Source organism: Myotis nattereri, assembly GCF_964212035.1.
Source record: "Myotis nattereri genome assembly, chromosome: 7".
Classification (NCBI taxonomy): domain Eukaryota; kingdom Metazoa; phylum Chordata; class Mammalia; order Chiroptera; family Vespertilionidae; genus Myotis; species Myotis nattereri.
This window is the reverse complement of record NC_138082.1, coordinates 28,242,609-28,265,144: the sequence shown is the minus strand read 5'-3', so window position 1 is coordinate 28,265,144 and position 22,536 is coordinate 28,242,609. Positions and strand designations below refer to the sequence as shown.

Sequence of the window (22,536 nt, the reverse complement as noted above, 5' to 3'; positions counted from 1 at the left end):
AAAAAGCCACAATTACCACTGGCTTTTAGACTTAAAATACTGACCAGCATTTAAAGGGATGTTTAATTTATTAAAAACCCTTAAGTTTTAATAAAACAACAAGAAAGCACTTGCCTGATCTAAAGCATCTTATAGTGGGGGAGCTTTAAGATCAGGGTGTGATAATTTAGCCAAATGAGAAAGAGTTTTAAACAAATAGTCCTTTAAGCAATATACTTGCATTTTTGGAAAATAAGAGGAATCTAGTAACTCAATAACTCAGTAGGCAGGAAGCTAAAAAATAATCCTGGAAAGGAAAAAAAATCCACTTGTCTATGATATGTTGTTTATTACAGCTCATTAGAAGCAGAGCTAGAAAAGGTTAATTCACAATCTCATGACAAAAATTGAGTCACTTGGAAATAAAGACTTTCCTTATATAAAGTGTTTACCTTTTATTTATTTTTTAACCTACATGCTACATAAATAGTTTTGAAGGATGCACAGAACTGAGCACTTCACATTTATCAGTTTTTCTTAAGTATACTTTATAGAAGAGTCCCCATATAGCCAATTCATTCTTTGCTAAGACTATCATATACATAAAAGATAACGCTGTTGAAAAATGTTCACAACTAACAAATGGTCAGGTTTTTAAGGCTATTAAAAGTATTGCAATTATGTAAAAGTAATGCAAATGCAAAACAGGTTTTAAATGCTATTAGAAGTAAATTGTTTCTTAGGGTAAAACATATACTTCTTCCTCCTTTTCTTTTTTGAAAAAATATTTGAGAATTAAAAAATGTAAATTATTTAGAAAAAGATGAGAAAGACAACATCTATAGAGAAAGCTTAAAAAGGAGATACAGTACTTAGTGGTTGTACTCACATGGAATCAGTTCTGACCAGCTGTCCATTTTGGCGAACAGCATTTTCACTCATAGAGCGCTCTCTTTTTAGTCGGCCAACTGCACGGACCTGTTAGGCACAGAGAAAGGTAAGGGAATAGGAAATATTCTTAGTAGCCTAGTAGCTGCTTAGCATCAAAAGAACCTTAATCAAGACTACTCACAAAATTTACAAAAAAATAAAATAGATAAATAACCAAGAATTGCTGCTAGGCATGTGTAATATAGATAGATATATTATTTAAGAACAATTCTCAACAGTTTTAAAGGCACATATATTATAGAAAATTTGTATTTCTATTATAAATAAATATTTCTGGCTTCTGGGGTTTAAAAAAATTCAGATTTGTTTGGATATCTGAAAAGTAGACTAAAAATATAGTCTTCTTAGCTTAAAGCCTTTGGCATTCCAGAAATAGCCACAATCTCCCATCCCATATGCTCTTCTTACAAATGTATCGACTTCTTTTCATTAGGGATGGGATCTACGTCCACTTTCCTTGAAATTAGGAAGATGGATGCAATGTGGCTTCTGATGCTGGGTCATAAGCCATAGTAAGTTTCTGCCTTTTTTCTTGAGACTGTTCATGTTTGCAACAATGGCACCATGATGTGAGGAAGCATAAGTCGTCACATGAAAAGGCCATGTGTAGCCTAGCTGAGATCCCAGACACCAGCTATTATTAACTGACGTGCATAAACCTCAGATGACTGCAGCCTCAAGCTGCCAAATCATCCCCAGTCTATGAGACTCCCTGCCTTAGTTCCACATATTGTAGAACAGAAACAGGTTTTCCTTATTATACCTGATGCAAATTCAAAATAAACAGTGCAGCTGCCACTGTTACATGGCCCCCTTATAATCATTATCATTAAGCCGTTACTCCAATTTCCCTCTCCCCCAACCCCCTTAAAACCACTAATCTGCTTTCTGTATGTGGGAATTGCCTATTCTGGATATTTCATGTAAGTGGAATCATACAACATAAGGCCTTTTCTGTCTGGCTTGTCTTAGCATGTTTTCGATGGTCATCCATGTTGTAGCAGCTATAAGTACTTTATTCCTTATTATGGCTAAATAATATTCCACTATATGGATATACTACATTTTGCTTATCTATTCATCAGCTGATGAACATTTGGGTTGTTTCCACCTTTTGGCTATTAGAGACCTTTTTGCTTTTCATGACTTGAAGGACGCTACTGGCATCTGGTAAGTAGAGATCAGCAATGCCGTTACAAAAGGACAACCTTCACTACAACAAAGAATTAATTATCCAGTCCAAAATGTCAATAGTGCTGAGGTTGAGAAAACTTAGCATATGCTGTAAAATGACTACTACGTAATAAATGATTCAGGGATTTCACTTGATACTGAATAGCATCTGAATGAGTCATCTATGATACCAGCACACAAGGCCTTACTGCCCTTTTATTTCAACCCATTTTCAAAAAACTACCTGTCTTTCATCTTTCATATAGTCCTTTCCAAGGAGGATAAAGGACCTATATAACACAGGGAAGTGGCGTTTCCTAGTAGTAGGTAATGGTCTTAAGTTGGAAGTTTCTGCATAAGTGTTTAAAATAGTGGGAGCAGGAAGATCAAAAGAAAAATATAACTAGAAGAATATTAAAGGGAGGGTTTCTCTCCTGGCAGAATCCTTACTCCAAGATAATACTATTCACGGCTGTAATTTCTGGTGGGAACTTTGGGGAGCCGAAAACTGGGCCTTCAACTGGGAGCATGCTGTGGTTATCTTTTGTCTTATGTAATGATCTTCATAACTTTCATTATTCCTTACTATTAAAGAATCTTTGTGTGTGTGTGCATCTTTCCCTCATTCATACCACTATGCAGGAACTATGTCACACAATGTAGTATCTTACAATTAAATTCAAAGAAATATTTCTTAAATAAATACAATTCTGAAAAAATCTTAGTGCCTTTTCCATCATGTGAACACTCAAATTTAGTGCTTTTCACCAAGCAAAATCTAGAATGTCCACAATTGCACCTACAAGTTTATTTTCTCTATAACTGCAACAGAAACTTCCAACTTAAGACCATCACCTAGTGCTAGGAAACGCCACTTCCCTGTGTTATATAGGTCCTTTATCCTCCTTGGAAAGGACTATATGAAAGACGAAAGACAGGTAGTTCCATTATCAATAAAAAGATGTTTCACATTGTCTCCTACTAGCCTCATAGCACAATTTCAGAAGCTATAATGAAAAAGTTGCAACTACAGAAATCATCACAGAAAAGAAGTTTTACAAAACTGGCCCTGAATCAGTGGCAGAGGTCAGATCTGAATATGGCTACTAACACCTTATGAGTCCATACTGCCATCTATAGGTTAACATGGCTATTAATGTTACATGGCACAGTAATTAACTCGGTAGAAACTTTTCAGCAAGCAGGGAGAATAGGTAGTAACAACAAAAAAGGGAGCTTCCTTTGCTCTGTATGCCAGACTGCTTTTGTAACAAAGTGATGCATTAGTCTTTTTCTATGCTAAATTTCCCAACTTTTACTGTATCACTGAAGGTGAAGTGCCTAGGTTCATGATTTCCCCAAAATCTGCTTTTTCCTGAGACATAATTTAAATTAAAAACAACAAAATAGCAGAATATCTTATTTGGGATATCTACAAACCAGAATTTATAGTAATCAATGGTCCAAGCAGAAGGCTTTCATTAAATGTTGCTAATGATATGATTTATAGCCTCTTAACTCCCTTTAGCTTTTGCTTTTTTCTGTATTATTTCAAATTCAGTTGACGTTAAAACTCTACTTACTTCTTCGTTTTGGGGAGTTGAAGGAGGTCTTTCTAAATCCAGAAAATCTAGTGGTCTTTCACTTAGTGTAAGTACACGAGGTGGTGTTTTTAGTGCCAGAGGTTTTAAAGAAGTTGACTGAATGAGGTCAAGATCTCCTGGCCTTGAAAATGGAATGTCTTCATTGTTTCCTGGGAGTAAAAATATAAAAAGGTAAGAAGGGAGGTTTTAAAAAGGTAGTACTTTTATTAAACTGTATTTGCCACTACATACCCACTAGAATGGCCAAAATTAAAGACTGACAATACAACATGCTGACAAGGATGTGGAGCAACTGAAACTCTCATACATTATGGATGGGAATATAATAGAGTACAGCCAATTTCAAAAATAGCTTGACAGCTTTTTATAAAGTTAAACATAACTTATAATACGATCTAGCAATTCCACTCCTAGAGATGTAAAAACACATGTCCTAACAAAGATTTATACATGAATATTCATAGCAGCTTTATTCCCAATAGCCCCCCAACTTAAAAAAAAGAAAAACCCAATGTTCCTCAACAGGTGAATGGATAAACCGATCATGGTATGTCTACACAATGAAATTGTGAAGGAATAATAACTCTACTGAGTTATTATTCAGTAATAAAATGAAATGAACAAGATACAAGCAACGACAGGAAAGAATCTCAAAAACATAACACTCAGCAAAAAAAGCCAGACTCAAGAGTATACAGTGTATAATTCCATTTATATGAAACTCTAGGAAAGACAAATAATCTCTGATTATAGAGATTACGGTTGCCTAAAATTGAAGGATAAAAATGAAATAAGATGGGCCACAAGGGGACCTTCTGGGGTAATGAAAATGTTCTATAACTGGACAGTGGTAGAGGTACATGGCTGTATACATTTCTTAAAACTCATCAAGCTGTGCCCTAGCTGGTTTGGCTCAGTGGCTAGTGTTGGCCTGCAGACTGAAGAGTCCTGGGTTCGATTCTGGTCAAGGGTACATGCCCAGGTTGCAGGCTCGATCCCCAGTGGGGGGCATGCAGGAGGCAGCCAATCAATGATTCTCTCATCATTGATATTTCTATCTCTCTCTCCCTCTCCTTTCCTCTCTGAAATCAATAAAAATATATTTTTTAAAAAAACCTATCAAGCTGTACACTTAAAAATTATACACATTATATATACACTAGAGGCAAGGTGCATGAAATTTGTGCGGGGGGGGGGGGGAGGGCAGGGGTGTGTGTGTGTCCTTCCGCCCAGCCTGCACCCTCTCCAATCTGGGACATTCCTCTCACAATCTAGGACTGCTGGCTCCTAACCACTCACCTGCCTGCCTGCCTCATTGCCCCTAACCGCTTCTGCCTGCCAGCCTGATCACCCTATAACCACTCCCCTGCCAGCCTGATCGACGCCTAACTGCACCCCTACTGGCCCGATTGCCCCTAACTGCCCTCTACTGCTGGCCTGGTCCCCCCCCAACTGCCCTCCCATGAAGGCCTGGGTCCCCCCCAACTGTTCTCCCCTGCTGGCCTGGTCGCCTCCAACTGCCCTTCTCTGCCAGCCTGGTTGCCCCTAACTACCCTCCCCTGCAGGCCTGATCCCTCCCAACTGCCCTTCTCTGCTGGCCTGGTTGCCCCTAACTACCCTCCCCTACAGGCCTGATCCCTCCCAACTGCCCTCCCCTGCTGACCTGATCGCCCACAAATGCCCTCCCCTGCTGGCCATTTTGTGTCCACATGGGGGCTGCCATCTTGTGTGTTGGAGTGATGCTCAATTTGCATATTACCTCTTTATTACATAGGATATAAATTATGTATTACACCTCAATAATTAGTTGATTAAAAATATTGCTTGAAATTTTACACTATTGTAATAAATAAAATTTCTGAAAAAATTGTAAGTTGCACTTTCTAACCCCAATGTTTTAAAAAACCATAAACTTTCCTAAAAATATATAAAACAAAGATATGCCAGGCACTTAAAACCCAAATGTAAAATACCTGCTACGACAATCCTCTCTGGAACCTGCATAATCACACTGGCATTCGGAACTCCTTCTTGGAATTCTTGTTCCAGGTCAGCATTTGGTGGTGCTACCTTTAATTTTTCCGGGACCCTCATTCGCTGACTAATACCTTCGGTGTATTCCATTTCATATTGAATTCGACTAATTTCCGCCATCTCGGCAGCAGTGGGAGAAGGAAATGCTACCCCACTCACTCTGTGGGCAAAAAAAAATTAAAGACAGTGTGATGAGTGTGAAAATGTTAGTTTTCTCTGCATTGTGAAGTTAGATGACAATACCTTATTGAAAGAGCAAAAAGGGACTTCTCATTTCTGAGTACTGAATACATACAAAAGAAAAATAAAAGGTGAAGAAAATGTTTTCTTTAACTTAATGCCTTCTCTCCCTTATCAGTTGAAACTGCATCTTGAAACTATTGTTTGGGAGCAAATTTAAAAAATTATTATATAATCACAACATAATGGACTCGTGTGTGTGTGTGTGTGTGTGTGCCTGTGCGCGCGCACACACATATACACACACACACTGTATAGATATGCATGCTGCTTATGACTCAAAAATGCCTGAAAGAAAACTTAAAATTAAAATTTCCTAATCAATTATTGGAGGAAAAGCTGCTGGGACTTTGCAAAAAGGAAATTTGAAATTGCTGTCATGCATGGAAAAAAAAAGATGAAAATCAGATTTATAAGGCTAATAAGATTAATTCTAAATGTACTAAAAAAGATGCAATCCCTTGAAAATCGCAAAATACAAATTAAAACTCCTCTTGCTGAATGTATATCTGATGACTGAGATGCAATGAATACCAAGATAGCATATGCACTAATAAATCCTTAGTGTATACATTCATTTTGAGGGATTCAAAGTTTCACATTAATTTGTATTTAACATCACATTTACATGTATATTATTTTAAAGCATGACATGCCTTTAAGGGGAAAGATGGTACAGATGCATTGAGTAACCTGAATTAAAGCAGGATCCATGCTCCAGGGAAATGCAGTAGAAAGAAAGTTGCCCCAAAATACAAAATGCTGATAAAAATGTAAAAGAGCATGGTTAGCCTATGGCAATTAGCTTTCAGGCCACTATTGCTCAAGCCTATTAATACCAGCTCAACTGAATAAAATGTCACTGACCTTCCTATTGGTGGGTCACAGGTTTTTCTTTTACTCATTTTTAATATAGTTAATACACGTCTATAATAGCTATTAAAATACTGCTACCCTGTAGTTCAGTTTACTTTACACAACAATTCCCCTACAGATCTGAATTTTTTTGGAGGTGTACATAACAACACGGACACTGCTTTTCCAGCTGTAAAAAAGAAAGAATAAAAATCAGTATTACAATAGTTCATTTCATAAGAAAAATATGAATAAAAGAAATATCTACTTAAAATAATTTTTGGATTTCTAGAGGTTTGGGGCTTGATCTGAGGAACAAATTTTCAAATCCCTCCTAAAAAAAGTTATTCTACATAGTTCAAAAATCATAAATATGGTGTAAAGTACAGTTACTATTTTATGATTTTGCCAACAGGATAAAGAAAAGCTAACCCAATGTATATACAAATGAGAAGTCAGATTAGTAAAAAAAACAAAAACACTTTGCTGTACAACTCTACTCATTACATTTTGAAGAAGAATCCTCTTCATTTTATTGACTAATGAAGAAACCACAAAGAGAATGTAAAAGGCAGAGGTAAATGTATTTCAAGCAGCTTTAATATTTGATGTATTAGTGTTTTCTTTCAAAAAAATTAACTTTGGAAACGAAATTATACTAAATTTTCAGCAAAAACATTAATCAAGGGCAATAAGATAGTAAGGACAGTATAAGTGCAAGTCAGAGCTGGGATATTTCTTAAGCTCCATGTCAGAGATGTATTACACACCTTAAACTCCACCTCACTGAGACGTTTAGGAGAGTTCTTAGAGGTTGCTCAACTGGTTAATTACGACTGCGGACTTGCTTTTTTATTGTTTACCCAAATGTATGAATTTGAAGGATCTGGCATGCAGATGTTTTAAAGGCTAAGAAAAGAGAGGTAAAAGAGAAAATCTTTACTCACAAATGTGTACCAACCACTACTTGCTATTTGGCACTATCTGCTTCTGTGCTTCATAGTAATCCTTTAACTTGCTTCAGTGCGCACGTGCTGGATGTAGAGCCCCTTTTGTCCCTGGGGGAGAAAAACAGGGGCTAATTGAGAAACTAGATGATACCACATTAGGAATTCATTTCTGGAAATTCTCCAAATCATAAAAGTCATCAAAGATGCACAGCCTTATATTTAAAAAACGCCACAAAATAAAGAAACACTGAAAAAGCTTACAACCAAAAATTTATTGATTGTTAGAGAGGTGAAGGGAGGGAGAAAGAGAAGTGGAAGAAAGAGGGAGGGAGACAGACAGACATGGATTCACTGCCTCCTGAAACATGCCCTGACCAGGAATGCAACCCGCCTCCTTTTGGTAAACAGGACGATGCTCTGGCCAACTGAGCCACCAGACAGGGTCCTACTGCCATTCATTAGTTAAGCAAGATAAAATAATAGACTCATTATTTCTGATTTGAATTTAGAAAAATGTAGCAGATGAAAAACATATATAAGTTAAAAAAATCTTAATACATATATATACATCTAAGTGTATATCTACATACATACACATATATATTAGGAAGTAACAAATGTAATAGCTAAATTTTACTTAGTATTTAATTCCATACATAACAATTACTCAGTATTTAATTTAAACCAATAATATGTGCATGCGGTACAAAGCATGTAAGAAAATACAGAGAAAATAAAGTGTTCACAGATCCTGTCCTGTATCACCACTCAGGTCCCCACAGACAATCTCTAAAATCAATTTTTGTGCATCATTCTAGATGAGATACTCATCCTATACTTGTGTGGATCAGAAGCACAGTAAATGCTTATATTTAGAAATAACACTAAAAAGATGTATCTCAAGAAAATTATAGTCTTGGGACATTAAAAACTGAAGTTAGCCCTAACCGGTTTGGCTCAGTGGATAGAGCTTCGGCCTGCGGACTCAAGGGTCCCAGGTTCGATTCCGGTCAAGGGCGTGTACCTTGGTTGCGGGCACATCCCCAGTAGGGGGTGTGCAGGAGGCAGCTGATCGATGTTTCTCTCTCATCGGTGTTTCTGACTCTCTATCGCTCTTCCTTCCTCTCTGTAAAAAATCAACAAAATATATTAAAAAAAAATAAAAATAAAATATATAAAAAAGAATTGAAGTTATAGAATAATAAACAAGACTCACAAATTGTAGAACATTATCTCCCTGAAATGTGCTATTCTCTACACTCCATTTACTGCATTTCAGTCTTATTAACTTTCCACTGGACATTCTATTCTATAGCAACAGCTCATCTTACGAGAATCTGAGTTGATCAAGTATTACAGACTTAGATCATAAAGGTGGACATGAAAAAGACAACTTCTGGAAAAAGCCAAATTACTCCTATAGCCAATCGGAGTTACTTAAAGAGTAAATGAAACTTTTCTACAAAGATTTAATGCTGAACTGTCCCAATTACTTGGGTTCTGCTATGTAACATAAATCAAAATCTAATTTTTTACTTTCCCTCATTAGACTATGACATTTTTGGTAATATATTTTGACAATAAAGAAACTTCTCATTTGGAATTAAGATATTAATTCTTGAAGTTTTCTCCCTTAGAATCTACTAGGCAACCAGTACTGATATCCTGTTATAAAACTAAGGACACAAAATTTCTCTCAGAATCACAGATGATCTTAGAGCTCTACTTTCTAAGCCCAGTGGTTCCCAAATATCAGTAATTTGCCAACTTCATGGTTTTACTCATATTCACACAGCACATTTACTCTTACACTAATCTTTCTTTAACCCAACTTTTTTAAAGGAAATTTTACATCAGTACCTTAAACCACAGTTTAAATACACGTAACAAAAACTATTATAAAAACCCTCAATCAGACACCACCCAGAGTCAAGTCAGTCACGTCCCACTCACAGAAAGTATCCCAATTCTGGCGCATAATGGTTCATGCTTGACTTTCTTATTTTCTATGTCAAAACACTGGGACCCAGAGAAAAAGTATAGGGAGTGACAGAAACAAATTGGGTCAAACTGATCATGGTTGCACACATTTATATAATTGTCTAATTACAAAAAAAAAAGGTCCAGTTCTTTATCACCCATTGTGTGGACCTAGTTCAAGGTTTTAATCTAGGTCACCTGTTTCAGTTCTCTTTCCAAGCAACTATCCTTAAAAGGATGTGTTTATTAGAAAGTCAGGGTGTAGCAATCCAAAATTAACTTTAGCTTAATAAAAATCACTGAAAACTTGGAAAAATATAAATAATCGAGTTTTAAAATACGGGTTTGAATCCACAGAAAACAACTTTGAACACCAGAAGGGAGCAGAGTACAGCCAAACTTCCTAGATCCTAAAAGGAGGCAGCCCTATCGCACAGGAAGGAATAGAACACACGATTTCCTTTTGGAAAGAACAGCAAAACCAATTCACACGCGGTTGAAACCAAAAAGATAGAAGCTGTCCCGCCCCCTCCCCCCCCCCCCCCAATTTAACTACATGGGGAAGAACTCCTAAGTACAGCTAAATGGTTCTAATTCTTTCCAAACCCATTTTCCTAAGGGATTTTGCTCTGGGATCTCATTAGCTAACGACACTGACACAGAAGCACATGCTTTTCATCCAGGAAGAGAAAACACAAGTTAACATTCGAACTGCAGTTAAAATTTCTCCACGGATGAGAGGCCTGGCAACAACCGGTTCTATATTTGGGAACCAAGAACAAGGGCCCCGGGCCTTTCTTATCTTCTGCAACTAAAAGGCGCCTCCGCTTCTGAGAGCCTCCTCCCCCCGGGAGAGGAGGCGCCTGGCCCCGCGGCTGTAGGACAGGGCTCGTCCCGCAGACCCGGGGCAGGGGCCAGGCTCGGCTCGGCTCGGCGCCGCCCCCCGCCCCCCGCCCCCCGCTCCCGGGAGGGAAGCCGTCGCAGGAGCAGCTCAGGCAGGTGCACCTGCCAACAAGGATGCTCCCAGGCTGGGCCCGCTGGGCCTCTCGCGCCGCACCCGGCTTTCAGCAAGGCCTTTCTTTTCCAACACGCACTTCCCACCAAGTCAAAAGAAAAACAACAGAAACTACTTTTCAAGACGGCAGGTGTCCGGTTCAAGGTCACATACTTAGAGATGCCAGCCAAGGCCCGGGCCGGAGAGAGGACGCCCAGCAAAGCGCCGGGTTCAAGCTCAGGACATCCCTAGTGTCTCCCCTCCTCTACCCCCGCCCCCGACACCCCCAAGCTATTTTCTAGACGGAAAAAAAGTCCAAATGTTTCGACCATGAGACGGCGACCTAGAAGGCGAAGAGGTTGCTCCAAACGTGTGCAGGGCAGTTTCCCCTCAGGGCCAGAAGGGGAGGCCAGCCTGAGAAGGCGGAAAGGTCGGGGTTGAGGGCGAGAAGCCCGGGGGTCGGGGGTCGGCACTCGGGCCGGGGAGGCACCCGGGTCGCACCGGGGCGAAGCGGGTCCCCCGGGCAGCCGGAGAACCGCGGCCTCGGCGCCGGGCTGCAGGTCCCGGGTCCGGAAGACGTCAGTACTCACCCCTGGGCCGGCTGGAGGGTCCCCGGCGAGGGCCGCCGCCCGCCGGCTCCCGGGGGCTCAGGTGGGCGCTCTCGGAGGCCGTTGGCCGAGCGCACGGAGGCGCCCGGGCAAAACACCGGCCGGAGCGGCCCGCAGCGGGCCGGCAGAAACGCGAGAACGGCCGGGGCTGGCCCCTCCCGGGACCCGTAGTGCGGGCAGCGCCGCGGTCACGTGACGCGGCGGCGCCTGCGGGCGGGGCCGTGACTCCGGGATCCCGTCCCGGGCGCGTTTCTGGCGCGGGCCGCGCACCAACCGCAGGGAACGACTTCTGACGGTAGGTGTTTGGTTCTCGCTTACATAGAGATCGCGATCTCTGAGAGCCGCATGTCCACAAGGAAACCTTCGGCACCAGTTAAACAACTACTTCTCCTGGGAATCTGCCGATGCCGCTAGTTCTGCAAGTGACTTTAAAAAAAAATTTATTTTATTGTTTAAAGTATTACAGATAGTGCATAGGTCTCCTTTTTTTCCCCATTGACCTTCCCCCGGCCTCCCCCCTCCCCCGTGTCTTGTGTCCATTGTTATGCTTATATGCATGCATACAATCCTTCGGTTGATCTCTTATCTGCCCTTCCCCCCCCCCCCCCCCACCATGCCCAATACTCCCCGGCCTTCCCCCTGTAATTTGACAGTCTGTTCAATGCTTCTCTGCCTCTGTATCTATCTTTTTGTTCATCAGGTTATAATGTTCTTTATTACCCATAAATGAGTGAGATCATGTGGTATTTTTCTTTCACTGACTGGCTTATTTCACTTAGCATAATGCTCTCCAGTTCCATCCATGCTGCTGCAGATGGTAAGAATTCCTTCTTTTTTACCGCAGTGTAGTATTCCATTGTGTAGATGTACCAGTTTTCTAATCCACTCATCTGCTGATGGGCACTTAGGCTGTTTCCAAATCTTGGCTATTGAAAATTGTGCTGCTGTGAACATAGGGGTGCATATATCCTTTCTGATTGTTGTTTCTGGTTTCTTGGGATATATTCCTAGAAATGGGATCACTGGGTCAAATGGCAGTTCCATTTTTAAATTTTTGAGGAAACACCATACTGTTTTCCACAGTGGCTGCACCAGTCTGCATTCCCACCAGCAGTGAAGGAGGTGTAAGTGACCTTTTAAAAATTAAATTTATTTGGGGTGACCTTGGTTAATAACATTACATAGATTTTAAGTGTTCAGTTCTATAATCCATTGTCTGTATATGGCATCCTGTGCCCAGTTTTCCGTCACCATATGTTTGACCCCCCTTTACCCTTCCTTACCTCCGCCCCCTTTCTCCTGTTAATCACCATCCTGCAGGTGATTCTTAAACACTTTAAGGTTGATGACTGTTTAGGTTCCTGAACTCTCAGACGCCTTCCCTGACAGTGACCTTGGTTTGACGGGCTCCCCGAATCTGTCAAGATGAGAATCCCGGAGGACTTAGGTTTCATTGTAGTGAGCCTTTGTTAAGCTTCAGAGACCTCCCTCTGGATCTAACCATCTTTCCTTTCGCGGGAAAAACCAGTACCTTGTCCACCAACATCGGGACGGACTGACGCCAAATGGCGGAATACTTTGTATGCCTGGACTTGAGCCCAACAAAGACCTACTTGAGTCTGTATTTCCCTAGAATTGAAGATATTCCAGAGATGTTACCATTGAGCAAAATAATGTGGGAGGCCCTCTGAGAATGGCAGTCTTGGGCCCCTTCATAGCAATGGCAAGGCATTCCTCTTTAAGAGATTTATTTTAGGACTGATTGGACTTTCCAAACCAACGTTTTTTTGGAGGCAGAAAGAGACCAAGGTGGATGAGCCATCTATAACCAAACCTTCAGGAAGGAGGGCCCTGCTGCTTCCACCACTACCCTTTCACCTTTTAATTAATTGCAGTTTGCTTTTTACTCCTGTCCCCTACCCCCCAAGAAAATGAACTTTTAAATGAAGACTGTGTGGTTGAAAAAAAAAAGGATTCTATGGAAAGTAACCTCTGATCATAAGTTCCTAACAGGGCAGGTCACGGTGAGTAGTGATTCCCCAGGCACATAACTTTCAGCAAGAGGTCTGTCCTCTTCTTAAGCCAGCCCTGTGCATTGTTTTTGTGCATCTAGGTTAACACACCTTTGAAATCAGGGAAACCACCTTCAAGAAAGCAGGGGATCTTTTTAACTATCCTGTAGTCCAATCCCACATCCATGCCATTCTCCTTAGTTCCCTCCTTCATTTCAAATGCATAAAAGAAGCTGCAAACTGCTATTTTCCAGAGCATTTGAGATCTTGCTCTCTGACATATATTTGGCTCAAATAAACTCAGGACATTCCTTATGTAATTCAATTACCAATCCAAAGCCTTCTCCTTTAATCCTGATCACCCTTAATCTTCCTGAATCGTTTAATTCCATTAACGAGACTGAATATGATATGTGAAAGCATCTAACATTGATGGTAGAATTTCAAAAACAAAAAACACCCCCCCAAAAGGCATATTTATCTCCCTTCCCTGGAAACTCGGCTGCCTTGTGTTTTGTGAAAAGAGCTTCATTCTGGGAGGCCATTCCTATTTACAGTTCAGTTCGTCATAGACTTTCGACCACATTGCCTCAGATCTTTTGTGGGAAAAGGTGGCATAAAAATCTAAATAGGTTACATTCATTTAGTCTCATCTGGTTGCACTAGTTCTAGCCCAAGTGTCCCTTTGCAGCTTTGGTCCCAAAAGGATTTCAAACTCAAACTTCTTCCTCATCTCAATCCCGATAATGTTCTCCTGAATTTTCCTTTTTCAGTTCATCTCAGTCACCAGGGTTCAGACTTCCGAAGTCATCTTTCACTGCCTCCTAAGTCTCCGTCTTTAAAGTCCCTCAGTGCCAGCTGTCCGCTCGCTCTGCACTTGTTCCCATTGCTAGACTCAACTGATACATTACCCTTTTAACGACTCCCCCTCTTCAATCTTCATCTTCCTCTAATTCATCCGAGACATTGGATCCATGAAGAACCGAGTTTTACAAATTGTGACATGAAATATGTACAGCATGTCCATAATAAAACTTAATGAAGTGTCCATCAATTGGGGATTCATTGACTTACGTAGTAAATCCATGCAAATAATGATTAGTTCTTGTTTATAGATATGAAAATGTGTCCACAGTGTGTTAACTTCTGTATTGTCTATTGTTTTGACAGTGAGCATATATTTTAAAATTTAAAAAAATATATTTTCACTTGGAAAAAATAAGACCAGATATAATTTTAAATTTTATTATTAGACAATACAATAAAATTATATTTTTGCTATAATTACAGAAATATTAGTACATTACAATATTATAATATTGTCAAGATATATAAAATATTCAATATATTTTAAATATATTTCATTTGGTTATAGAGTGAATATTAAATTAAGTTTTGAAGCAGTAAGTTACATTTGATGCATAGAAAAATCTTTGTAAGTTAAATTAGCAATAAACTCAAATTTAGTATTATTGTAATTCTTTTTATAAATAAGTTACTTAATAATATTTACCTTGCAAAACGAGAGACCTCTGAGCAAACTGTGAAATTCCAAAGGTGAAGCCCCAAATTTAAAAGAAACAAGTTATTTTACATTTTATCTGCAAAGTTAAATCTTCATAACTTTAAAAACTCCTCAGATTATAAAGCTACTACTGTAGAAAGTAATGCACATGAGCTGTGTTTCAATGCTCAGTCTTAGAAGTATATTTGAGCAACTTAGTATGGCTTCATTGGAATTTAGCATTACTCGTCTTCCTCAGAAGTTAAACACTGATGAGAGGGCAAGAGAAGATAGAGGCTGGGGGACACGCGGAGGCCAGTTATTTGGCATTCTCATTTAAGTGTAAAAATGGCTTGACAGCAGTCATTTGAGCAGTGGAGGATGCGGACCATGGTCACAGTCTGTGCTGTCCTCTGGGGCCACATCTTCACTTCCAAAGCAATTGAGATTGAAGCAACAAAACCAGAATTTAAGTATCAGCACCAACTCCACCTAGGTGGGGCAAGAAACATATTCAGGGCTTTTTCTTAGGTTGCCTGACTTCTGAGACTCATCAAATAGTGCTACCATCAAGTATAAATGGTTTTAAATGTCTTGCAGGTCTTTGTTTTCTTTATATTGTCCAGACGTTGGCTTCTGTGATGCCTAGGAAAAGCCAGAAGCCCTGGGTTCCCCCTGGGCATAGATCTTATTTTTGAACCTTTTTTGAGGTCTGCTGAATTACCATGAAATATTAGGACAGAGGTAAAGAACGAAAAGGGGGAAAAACAACTCAGATATGTAGGATTCCTAACAGAAACAGTAAATTACCTTTTCTGGGATATTAGGAATAAAACAAATATATATATATAATTTTCCCCTATTAGTGTTTCTGTAATTTAGCACAGTGCCTGAGTATGGCTTGGCACTGAATAAAATGCTTATTAAGTTGAATTTAGTAACCCTGGGAATGTATCAGCACACTGAAAAGCAAGTTTTATGACACAGCTGCCAAGCTATACAATTTGTACATTAATATTTTTACACAGTGGACTCTCTCAATATAGTTTGAAAGAATATGTAATATTAAAAAACATGTTTTTACCAAAGAAGAATTAGAGAAGTAACAAAGGAATCTCAAAATATCCAAATTAAATGGAATATTTAGAGCAAAGGAAAAATCTTCTGAGCCTGATAATCTAACTAATGCCTTACGTTTTTTCATGGATTACTGAACTACTCAATTATATGCACTAACATTTATAGGAATGGGGATAAAGTACAAATCTAAGTAGTTTTCTTGTTATTTTTGTGGTTGTGCTGGTAAAAGTCAAAATTTAGACACATTTTAGAGTATGTGTGTAAAAAATATTCTATTAAAATTAAGTCACTAAAGTTAAAAATTGTACCTACTTGGAACACAAACAGGCTATATTGCTACAACGGACAAACAAAATTCAATGGACAAACAAAAAGACCTTAAAAATACAAAACAAAACCACACAGTGTTTCCACAGCTATTGAGACTCCATTTAGGGAACCCCCCTTTGGCCCTAGTGCTGGGGATATTTGAAAGAGCCCTAGGAAATCTGTGCGCCTCAGTTTAATCTGGTTCCCTCAAGCCTGAGGTTCATTAACAGATCTGAAAGTCCAGTTCCATCAGTGAAGCCTCATAATCCATTCACCCCCATCTCCTCTACTTAGCATCTAAAAGTCTTAGGAAATAGGTGGAGCAATCTAAAACTGATAGAGCCTCCCTGAGTCTCAAAGACTGGAATAGAAGGGGGCAAATCTTGGGAATTTAGTGGACCAAATATAGCTCTTCACTTGTCACATCAAACTTTATACAGTCACCATTTAGATAGTGCATTGGATACAAATGGAATACAATTTCAGTGATATTTTGTGAAAGCTCTGCTGCCTTACCATAGGGAACTTTGAAACACAGATGTAGAGACCAGGATCACAGAGCTAACTTAAAGTAAGTGCTTTGTTGTGTGGAGAAACGAATAGAAACTGTGTACCAAGCCATCATAGAGCGATATTGTTTGGTTAGAGAGAAAAAAAAAACACTTAAATGCATTTAAATACTTAAATAACCAATAAATGCATCATTACTTGATTATTGAAGATGAAAAATAACAGTTCTATTTTCATTGATTTCTTCATTGTCTTTTCTTCATACACACCCGACAGCGACTTATGATCTTTTCTAACTCCCCAGCTTTCACAGTTGATGGAATAGGTTTTCTGAAAATAAATAAGAAAGAAAAGAAAAGACAAATATCATCAATTTGTAGATAAAAAGGAAATGCTTGTTGGGTTTGAGTTTTATCAATGCGTGTTATATCTCACCTAAACTTTATTATAGAAGGTATATTTCTGAAAATGTATATATATATATATATGTAGACATTTTATGATTTTAGTTGTATTTTGGTAGCACAGAGGAAACATACAGATCATCTTTTTATAATGAAAACTACACCTACTTTTTAAATAGCCTGTCTTAAAACTCATCCGATAATATAAATTAAAATTAGCAGATCATTTAATGGTTTTATTCAGTAATTTACTATCAATCTATATCTAAATATTAACCAGTTAACTTCCACGCGTCCAAAACAGAAACCATCCCCACATCTTTTTATGCTATAGATGCTTATGGTGTACTGAGGGTTAAATACATCTAGTGATGCCTTTGTTGGCACAGTAGTACAAAACCATGGCTTTCCGTTGCTTCTTATAAACTAGAAGTGCCAGGCTAAACAGGATTTCATTGGTATGCGAACTTTTAAAAAGTAATCACACAGGTAATCAAAATCTAACAATGGCAACCTTTTAATAGTTCTGCAGTTGAGTCATTAGATTAAATTCAATTTTGAATAATTACCTGAACATTCTTTTTGGGTTTAATGAAGCCAACCAGAAACTGTAGGAATTTGAATAGTAGTTGCATGTTCCTCTTCCATGACATTCTATGAATGGACTGGCTCGGAATTCTTCCAGGCAGGATCCCGGGGATGCCAGTGCTTGCCCAGAGCCCTCAGAACCTGCGCTTGTGAACTATTACAATGTAAATATCAGAATAAGAATTCTGTGCATGGTGTTGAAATTTTTAGTGCCATACATATATGGCATCTTGTCTTCTATTACTACATATGTATATAGTAACAGAAGACAAGAAAAAAAGCATGAATTTAGCTTCTTACGCTTTTTTGCTCAGATTTGCTAGCATTCCATTTACTTGCCATGTTGAACTATAGTCATCAAAAAGAAAGTAAAAACTTTCTTTTGCCTAGAATGCTCTTTTTCCCCAGGTGTGACTGGTTCTTTTCCTGTCATTCAGAGGTCTGTTTAAATATAATTTCCGGAGGCTTTCTTTGATGTCATTCCTCTCACATTCTCTCCCTTTGTCTTGCCTTATGTCCTTCATAGTACCATCTACCGTCTGTGCTCATTACTGTTGTTGCTGTGTCTTCCTGTTTATTGTCGACCTTCTCCACTAGGATAGAAGCTCCACGAGAGCAGGAACTTTGGTTCTCTGCAGGGATCTTTAGGACCTAGACCATTCATAGCATATGGTAGGGGCTGATGTTTGAAACAATGGACATTTGTGAGTAAAGAAGGGGGAATAGTGTCTTATAAATGATGCTGTACAGAATATGAATAACCACTAACTACAGTGTATAGCAGTCAGACTCACAGATGGTCAGTTCATAGATTTCTTCATTTAGCACTTATATCAGGGGAATTTTTCTTTAAAAGGCGATTTCTCTTAGTTCCCATCTTCATATGTATGCCAAAGGAAAAAGTATAAGGCATAAAGATTTTGGGACAGACAGATTTAGGTGCAAATCCTAGTTGTACTACTTACTTATTGTGGGACCTTGGGAAATTATTCCTTTTTTTTAAATGTAAGCTGTAGATGATAGAAACTATCTTGCAGAATTTTCATAAGTATTATGGAGTATGTATATAAAATATGTACTACATTTTTAAAAATAGACATTTTATTACCAATATTGTAGTTACTGTTCACCTAAATGTCTTATTTAGAATTTGTGGGTAATCTCCTGAGAAGTTTTTTCAAATGCTCCATTTTTTACCAAAGAAACAACTTACTGGTTTTTAAAAAGAGAGTATATTTTCATATTTATAAGCAAATGTTCATGACATATTATATGAATTGATGACAGTCACATTTGGGGGGCATTTAGGATTTCATAGGCAGTTTTTACTATGAATTTGCTGTCCCTTTTTCCTTACCATGATGAAAGAAAATCCTGTCCAGAGAGAAATCCAGTCATGGGGACATGCGGGAATGTCTGTGGTTTGGCTGTGAATGGCTATGGCAATTGCAGGACCTTCACAGACAGTGCATCTGTAACATGAAACAAAGAATGTGGTGGCATCGCCACTTTTTGCACTATGATGTGCTGTCTACAGTGTGATTACAAATGGAGTAATTTACCTGGTTTTATCACAAAACTAAAGGATTAAATTTTTACCTGCTAATATAAGGCTGCAGGGCCCTGCCAGTAATTGGAGCCATGTCCATTGGCATCGGAGCTGGTGTTGACAGCCAGTATGAATAATCATTTCGAGATGCGAAATTACATACATCATTGATGTTACAGAATAGGAATGGCATTGTGGTAAATCGCTGTAGGCAGCTTCCAAGAGTTCCTAATAAAACATCAGACTAGGTATCACTTTCAGTAGCATTAAAACTATTTTGAATATTGTTACTAGGTAGAGATGAATTAAAACATAATCAATGCAAAAACTGAAGAAAGACAACACTAAAGAGTTATAACTGCTGAGGGGTGGGAGCGGCTGGGGAGAGGTAAATGGGGGAAAACGGAGACTTACCAGGTATGTAATACATTAAGCAATAAAGAATTTTTTTAAAAAGTTGTAACACGGAAGAGTTATATGACAAAATGTGTTATATAAGTTTAAAAAATGATAGAAATTAAAGATTCAGTGGGTAAACGAATCCACTTTCTCCTTCCATAATATTTCCCGTGGCTCTTTCTAATCAGTCTAGTATTTGAGGACTGGTAGAGGTTAGTTAGTTTTTGCTTCAAAGTATTCCTAGTTCTTGATATGTACATAATAGCTAATAGCCAGATAAAGCTTTAGAAAAGATGTTGCTTTTAATATTAAAAAAGTGATTTAAGTGAAAATTGTGTTTGTTGAACAGGACAAGCTATATTGGCATTTAAGAGCAAGGCTCCTGGCTTTGAGTTCAAGATGACGGAGTAGCACTCAGCAGGTATGGCTCAGTGGTAGAGAGTCAACCTATGAACCAGGAGAAATCGTGGTTCAATTTCTGGTCTGGGCACATGCCTGGGTTGCAGGCTTGATCCCTAGTAGGTGGCATGCAGGAGGCAGCCGATCAATGATTCTCTCTCATTATTGATGTTTCTATCTCTCTCTCCCTCTCCCTTCTTCTCTGAAATCAATAAAAATATATATATATATAAAAGATGACGGAAGTTCCTGAGTTCACCTCCTCTCACTGACACCAAAACAACAACTACATATAGAACAGCTATCTCTGAGAACAACCTGAAAACTAGCAGAACAGATTTTCTACAACTACTGATATTTTTAAAAAGCCACATTGAAATGGATAGGAGGGGTGGAGACTAAGTCTACTCAGGACTTACCCTATCCTCCACTCCCCATGTGGTGGTGACTCACAAGTGGGAGGGAAATCACAACCACAGAGATCTTCCCCAAAGAGCTAGGGGTCCAAGCCCTAGCCTGGGAGACCTAAACCAGGAAGAGGAACCCCTATAACATCTGGCTTTGAAAACTAGCAGGGTTTATATCTGGGAGAGCCAAAGGGAAACCCAGGTTGTGCTCTTTCTGAGTCCTGGCACAGAGGAGCAGATTGAAAAGCACGTAGGTCATATGTGAAGGTGAAACATTGAACTAGTTCAGGGCGTGTGCTGTAGCAACAGGAATCTGTTAGAACTTTCTCCTGAGTCAGGTGCTGGCAGGCGCCATTCCCCTCTCCCCTTTCTTTAACCTAGCAGGTGCCATTTTTGACACACTACATTAACTTCTCGAACACTATTCACCCCACCCTGGCGTTTCCCTGAGGACCCACCCAGGTTAGCACTCATCCAAAGAGGCTCCTGCCCTGCCACACCCCATGGGTGCTTATCTGAAGAAAATGAAACACTAATTCAAAAGGATATATGTAGCCCCATGTTCACTGCAGCATTATTTATAATAGCCAAGATATGGAAGTAACCTAGATGTTCATCAATAGATGAATAAAGAAGAAATATATGTTCACACACACACGCCAGAATATTAGCTATGAAAAAGAATGAAATCTTGCCCTTTGTGACAATATGGATAAGTGAAATAAATCAGAGAAAGACAAATACTTTATGTATGGAATCTACAAAACTAAACAAATGAAGAAAACAAATAAACTCAGGTACAGAAAAACTAATTGTTGCCAGAGGTTTGGATGATGGTGGTATGGGCAAAAAGGTGAAGGGGATTAAGAGGTGCAAACGTATAAAGTCACAGGATGTAAAGTACAGCGTACGGAATACAGTCAGTATCACAATAACTGTATGATGACGGATGGATAATGGACTTTGTGGTGATCACTTTGTAAGGTATATAAATATGAAATCTCACTATGTTGTATACCTGAAACTAATACTAATGTATGTCAACTACAATTAAAAAGCTTTACATTCTAGAATAAACATTAGATATTAGGCCTATGTTTTGTTTACTCTCTTTAAAAAGTACTGTAACATACCCAAGGTACTTCAGAGCGAAGCACCACACACCATAAAAATTTACAATCTGTATTTGGAACAGTGAGTGGGAACTTGGACTGGGACATTACCCAGGTCTTGTCCATAAGCTTGTTCATTTCCTTGTATGAAAAGGAGAGAGAACCCACTATAGAGTGGCTCTGTTCCTTCTGGACAGGAAGGAGTTGCTGTGGTCTGACTATGGCGGGTGAAAATGAAGCCTCTCATCGTTGTCCTGGTTGCAGGTGGTCCGATGTCACCACGTATCCCCTTCAAACCTGGCCGTCCATCGAATCCAGGTGGTCCTTCAAGAAACACATTATACATGTTGCAACACAAACAACCTCAAACTTATTCCAAAGTACTAATTTAAATGTTTGTATATATCTGATAAGCCCCAAATATAGAAAGGAGCCACAGAATAGTGGCTTATAAAATGGTCAAACAATATTATTAAATGCTTGAATAATGTCACACAATGCCTGTTATAGATACTGCATAATGTACATACATTGTATGTTACAAATACAATGCCTGTGTATATCTTATGGGTGTTCTGAGATCAGGTCTTGTTCTGCTTTGTATTTCCCTGTGGTGCCTAGCACAGTGGTCTGCCTCTGGTAGGTCTTATGTACATCTTTTATGCATAAATCAGTGTATCCTACAATGGAAATAAGAAGTTAAATATCTATGCTTTGAAAATCTATTCAAGAAGATAAGTTACATAGATTTTTTTCATAAATTCAATAAACATGGAAAACATTGACAGTTCCTTCCAAAGGTGCAAACTTCAAGAATGTTTTTGATCAATTAGTAAGGCAAGTAAAAACAGAAGACTTTTTGTTCTGTGATAAGAGTTTATTTATATGAATTAAA

General features: G+C 38.9%; 2 protein-coding genes across 33 annotated transcripts in view; both read right to left on the bottom strand.

Annotated features, from left to right (window-relative positions):
- MFF (mitochondrial fission factor) overlaps positions 1 to 11,562 on the bottom strand; it is a 31,557-nt gene extending 19,995 nt beyond the window's left edge. For 7 of the 32 annotated variants that reach the window (XM_081095776.1, XM_081095757.1, XM_081095763.1 and 4 more), the window contains exons 1-5: positions 11,351 to 11,534; positions 7,784 to 7,894; positions 5,681 to 5,901; positions 3,687 to 3,856; positions 869 to 957 (exon numbers count right to left, since the gene is read on the bottom strand). In XM_081095776.1, coding sequence (XP_080951902.1) covers positions 869 to 957; positions 3,687 to 3,856; positions 5,681 to 5,861 — 440 coding nt within the window. In that variant the 5' untranslated portion in view covers positions 5,862 to 5,901; positions 7,784 to 7,894; positions 11,351 to 11,534. Of the gene's footprint in view, positions 1 to 868; positions 958 to 3,686; positions 3,857 to 5,680; positions 6,569 to 6,637; positions 6,744 to 6,848; positions 7,027 to 7,783; positions 7,895 to 11,350 lie in introns of those variants that run through there. The other 25 variants (XM_081095750.1, XM_081095779.1, XM_081095766.1 and 22 more) reach the window with 17 other exon arrangements.
- A 4,612-nt stretch (positions 11,563 to 16,174) lies between these two features.
- COL4A3 (collagen type IV alpha 3 chain) overlaps positions 16,175 to 22,536 on the bottom strand; it is a 120,871-nt gene continuing 114,509 nt past the window's right edge. The window contains exons 48-52 of the mRNA XM_081095749.1: positions 21,753 to 21,965; positions 19,375 to 19,552; positions 19,133 to 19,247; positions 17,757 to 17,929; positions 16,175 to 17,113 (exon numbers count right to left, since the gene is read on the bottom strand). Coding sequence (XP_080951875.1) covers positions 17,029 to 17,113; positions 17,757 to 17,929; positions 19,133 to 19,247; positions 19,375 to 19,552; positions 21,753 to 21,965 — 764 coding nt within the window. The 3' untranslated portion in view covers positions 16,175 to 17,028. The remainder of the gene's footprint in view (positions 17,114 to 17,756; positions 17,930 to 19,132; positions 19,248 to 19,374; positions 19,553 to 21,752; positions 21,966 to 22,536) is intronic.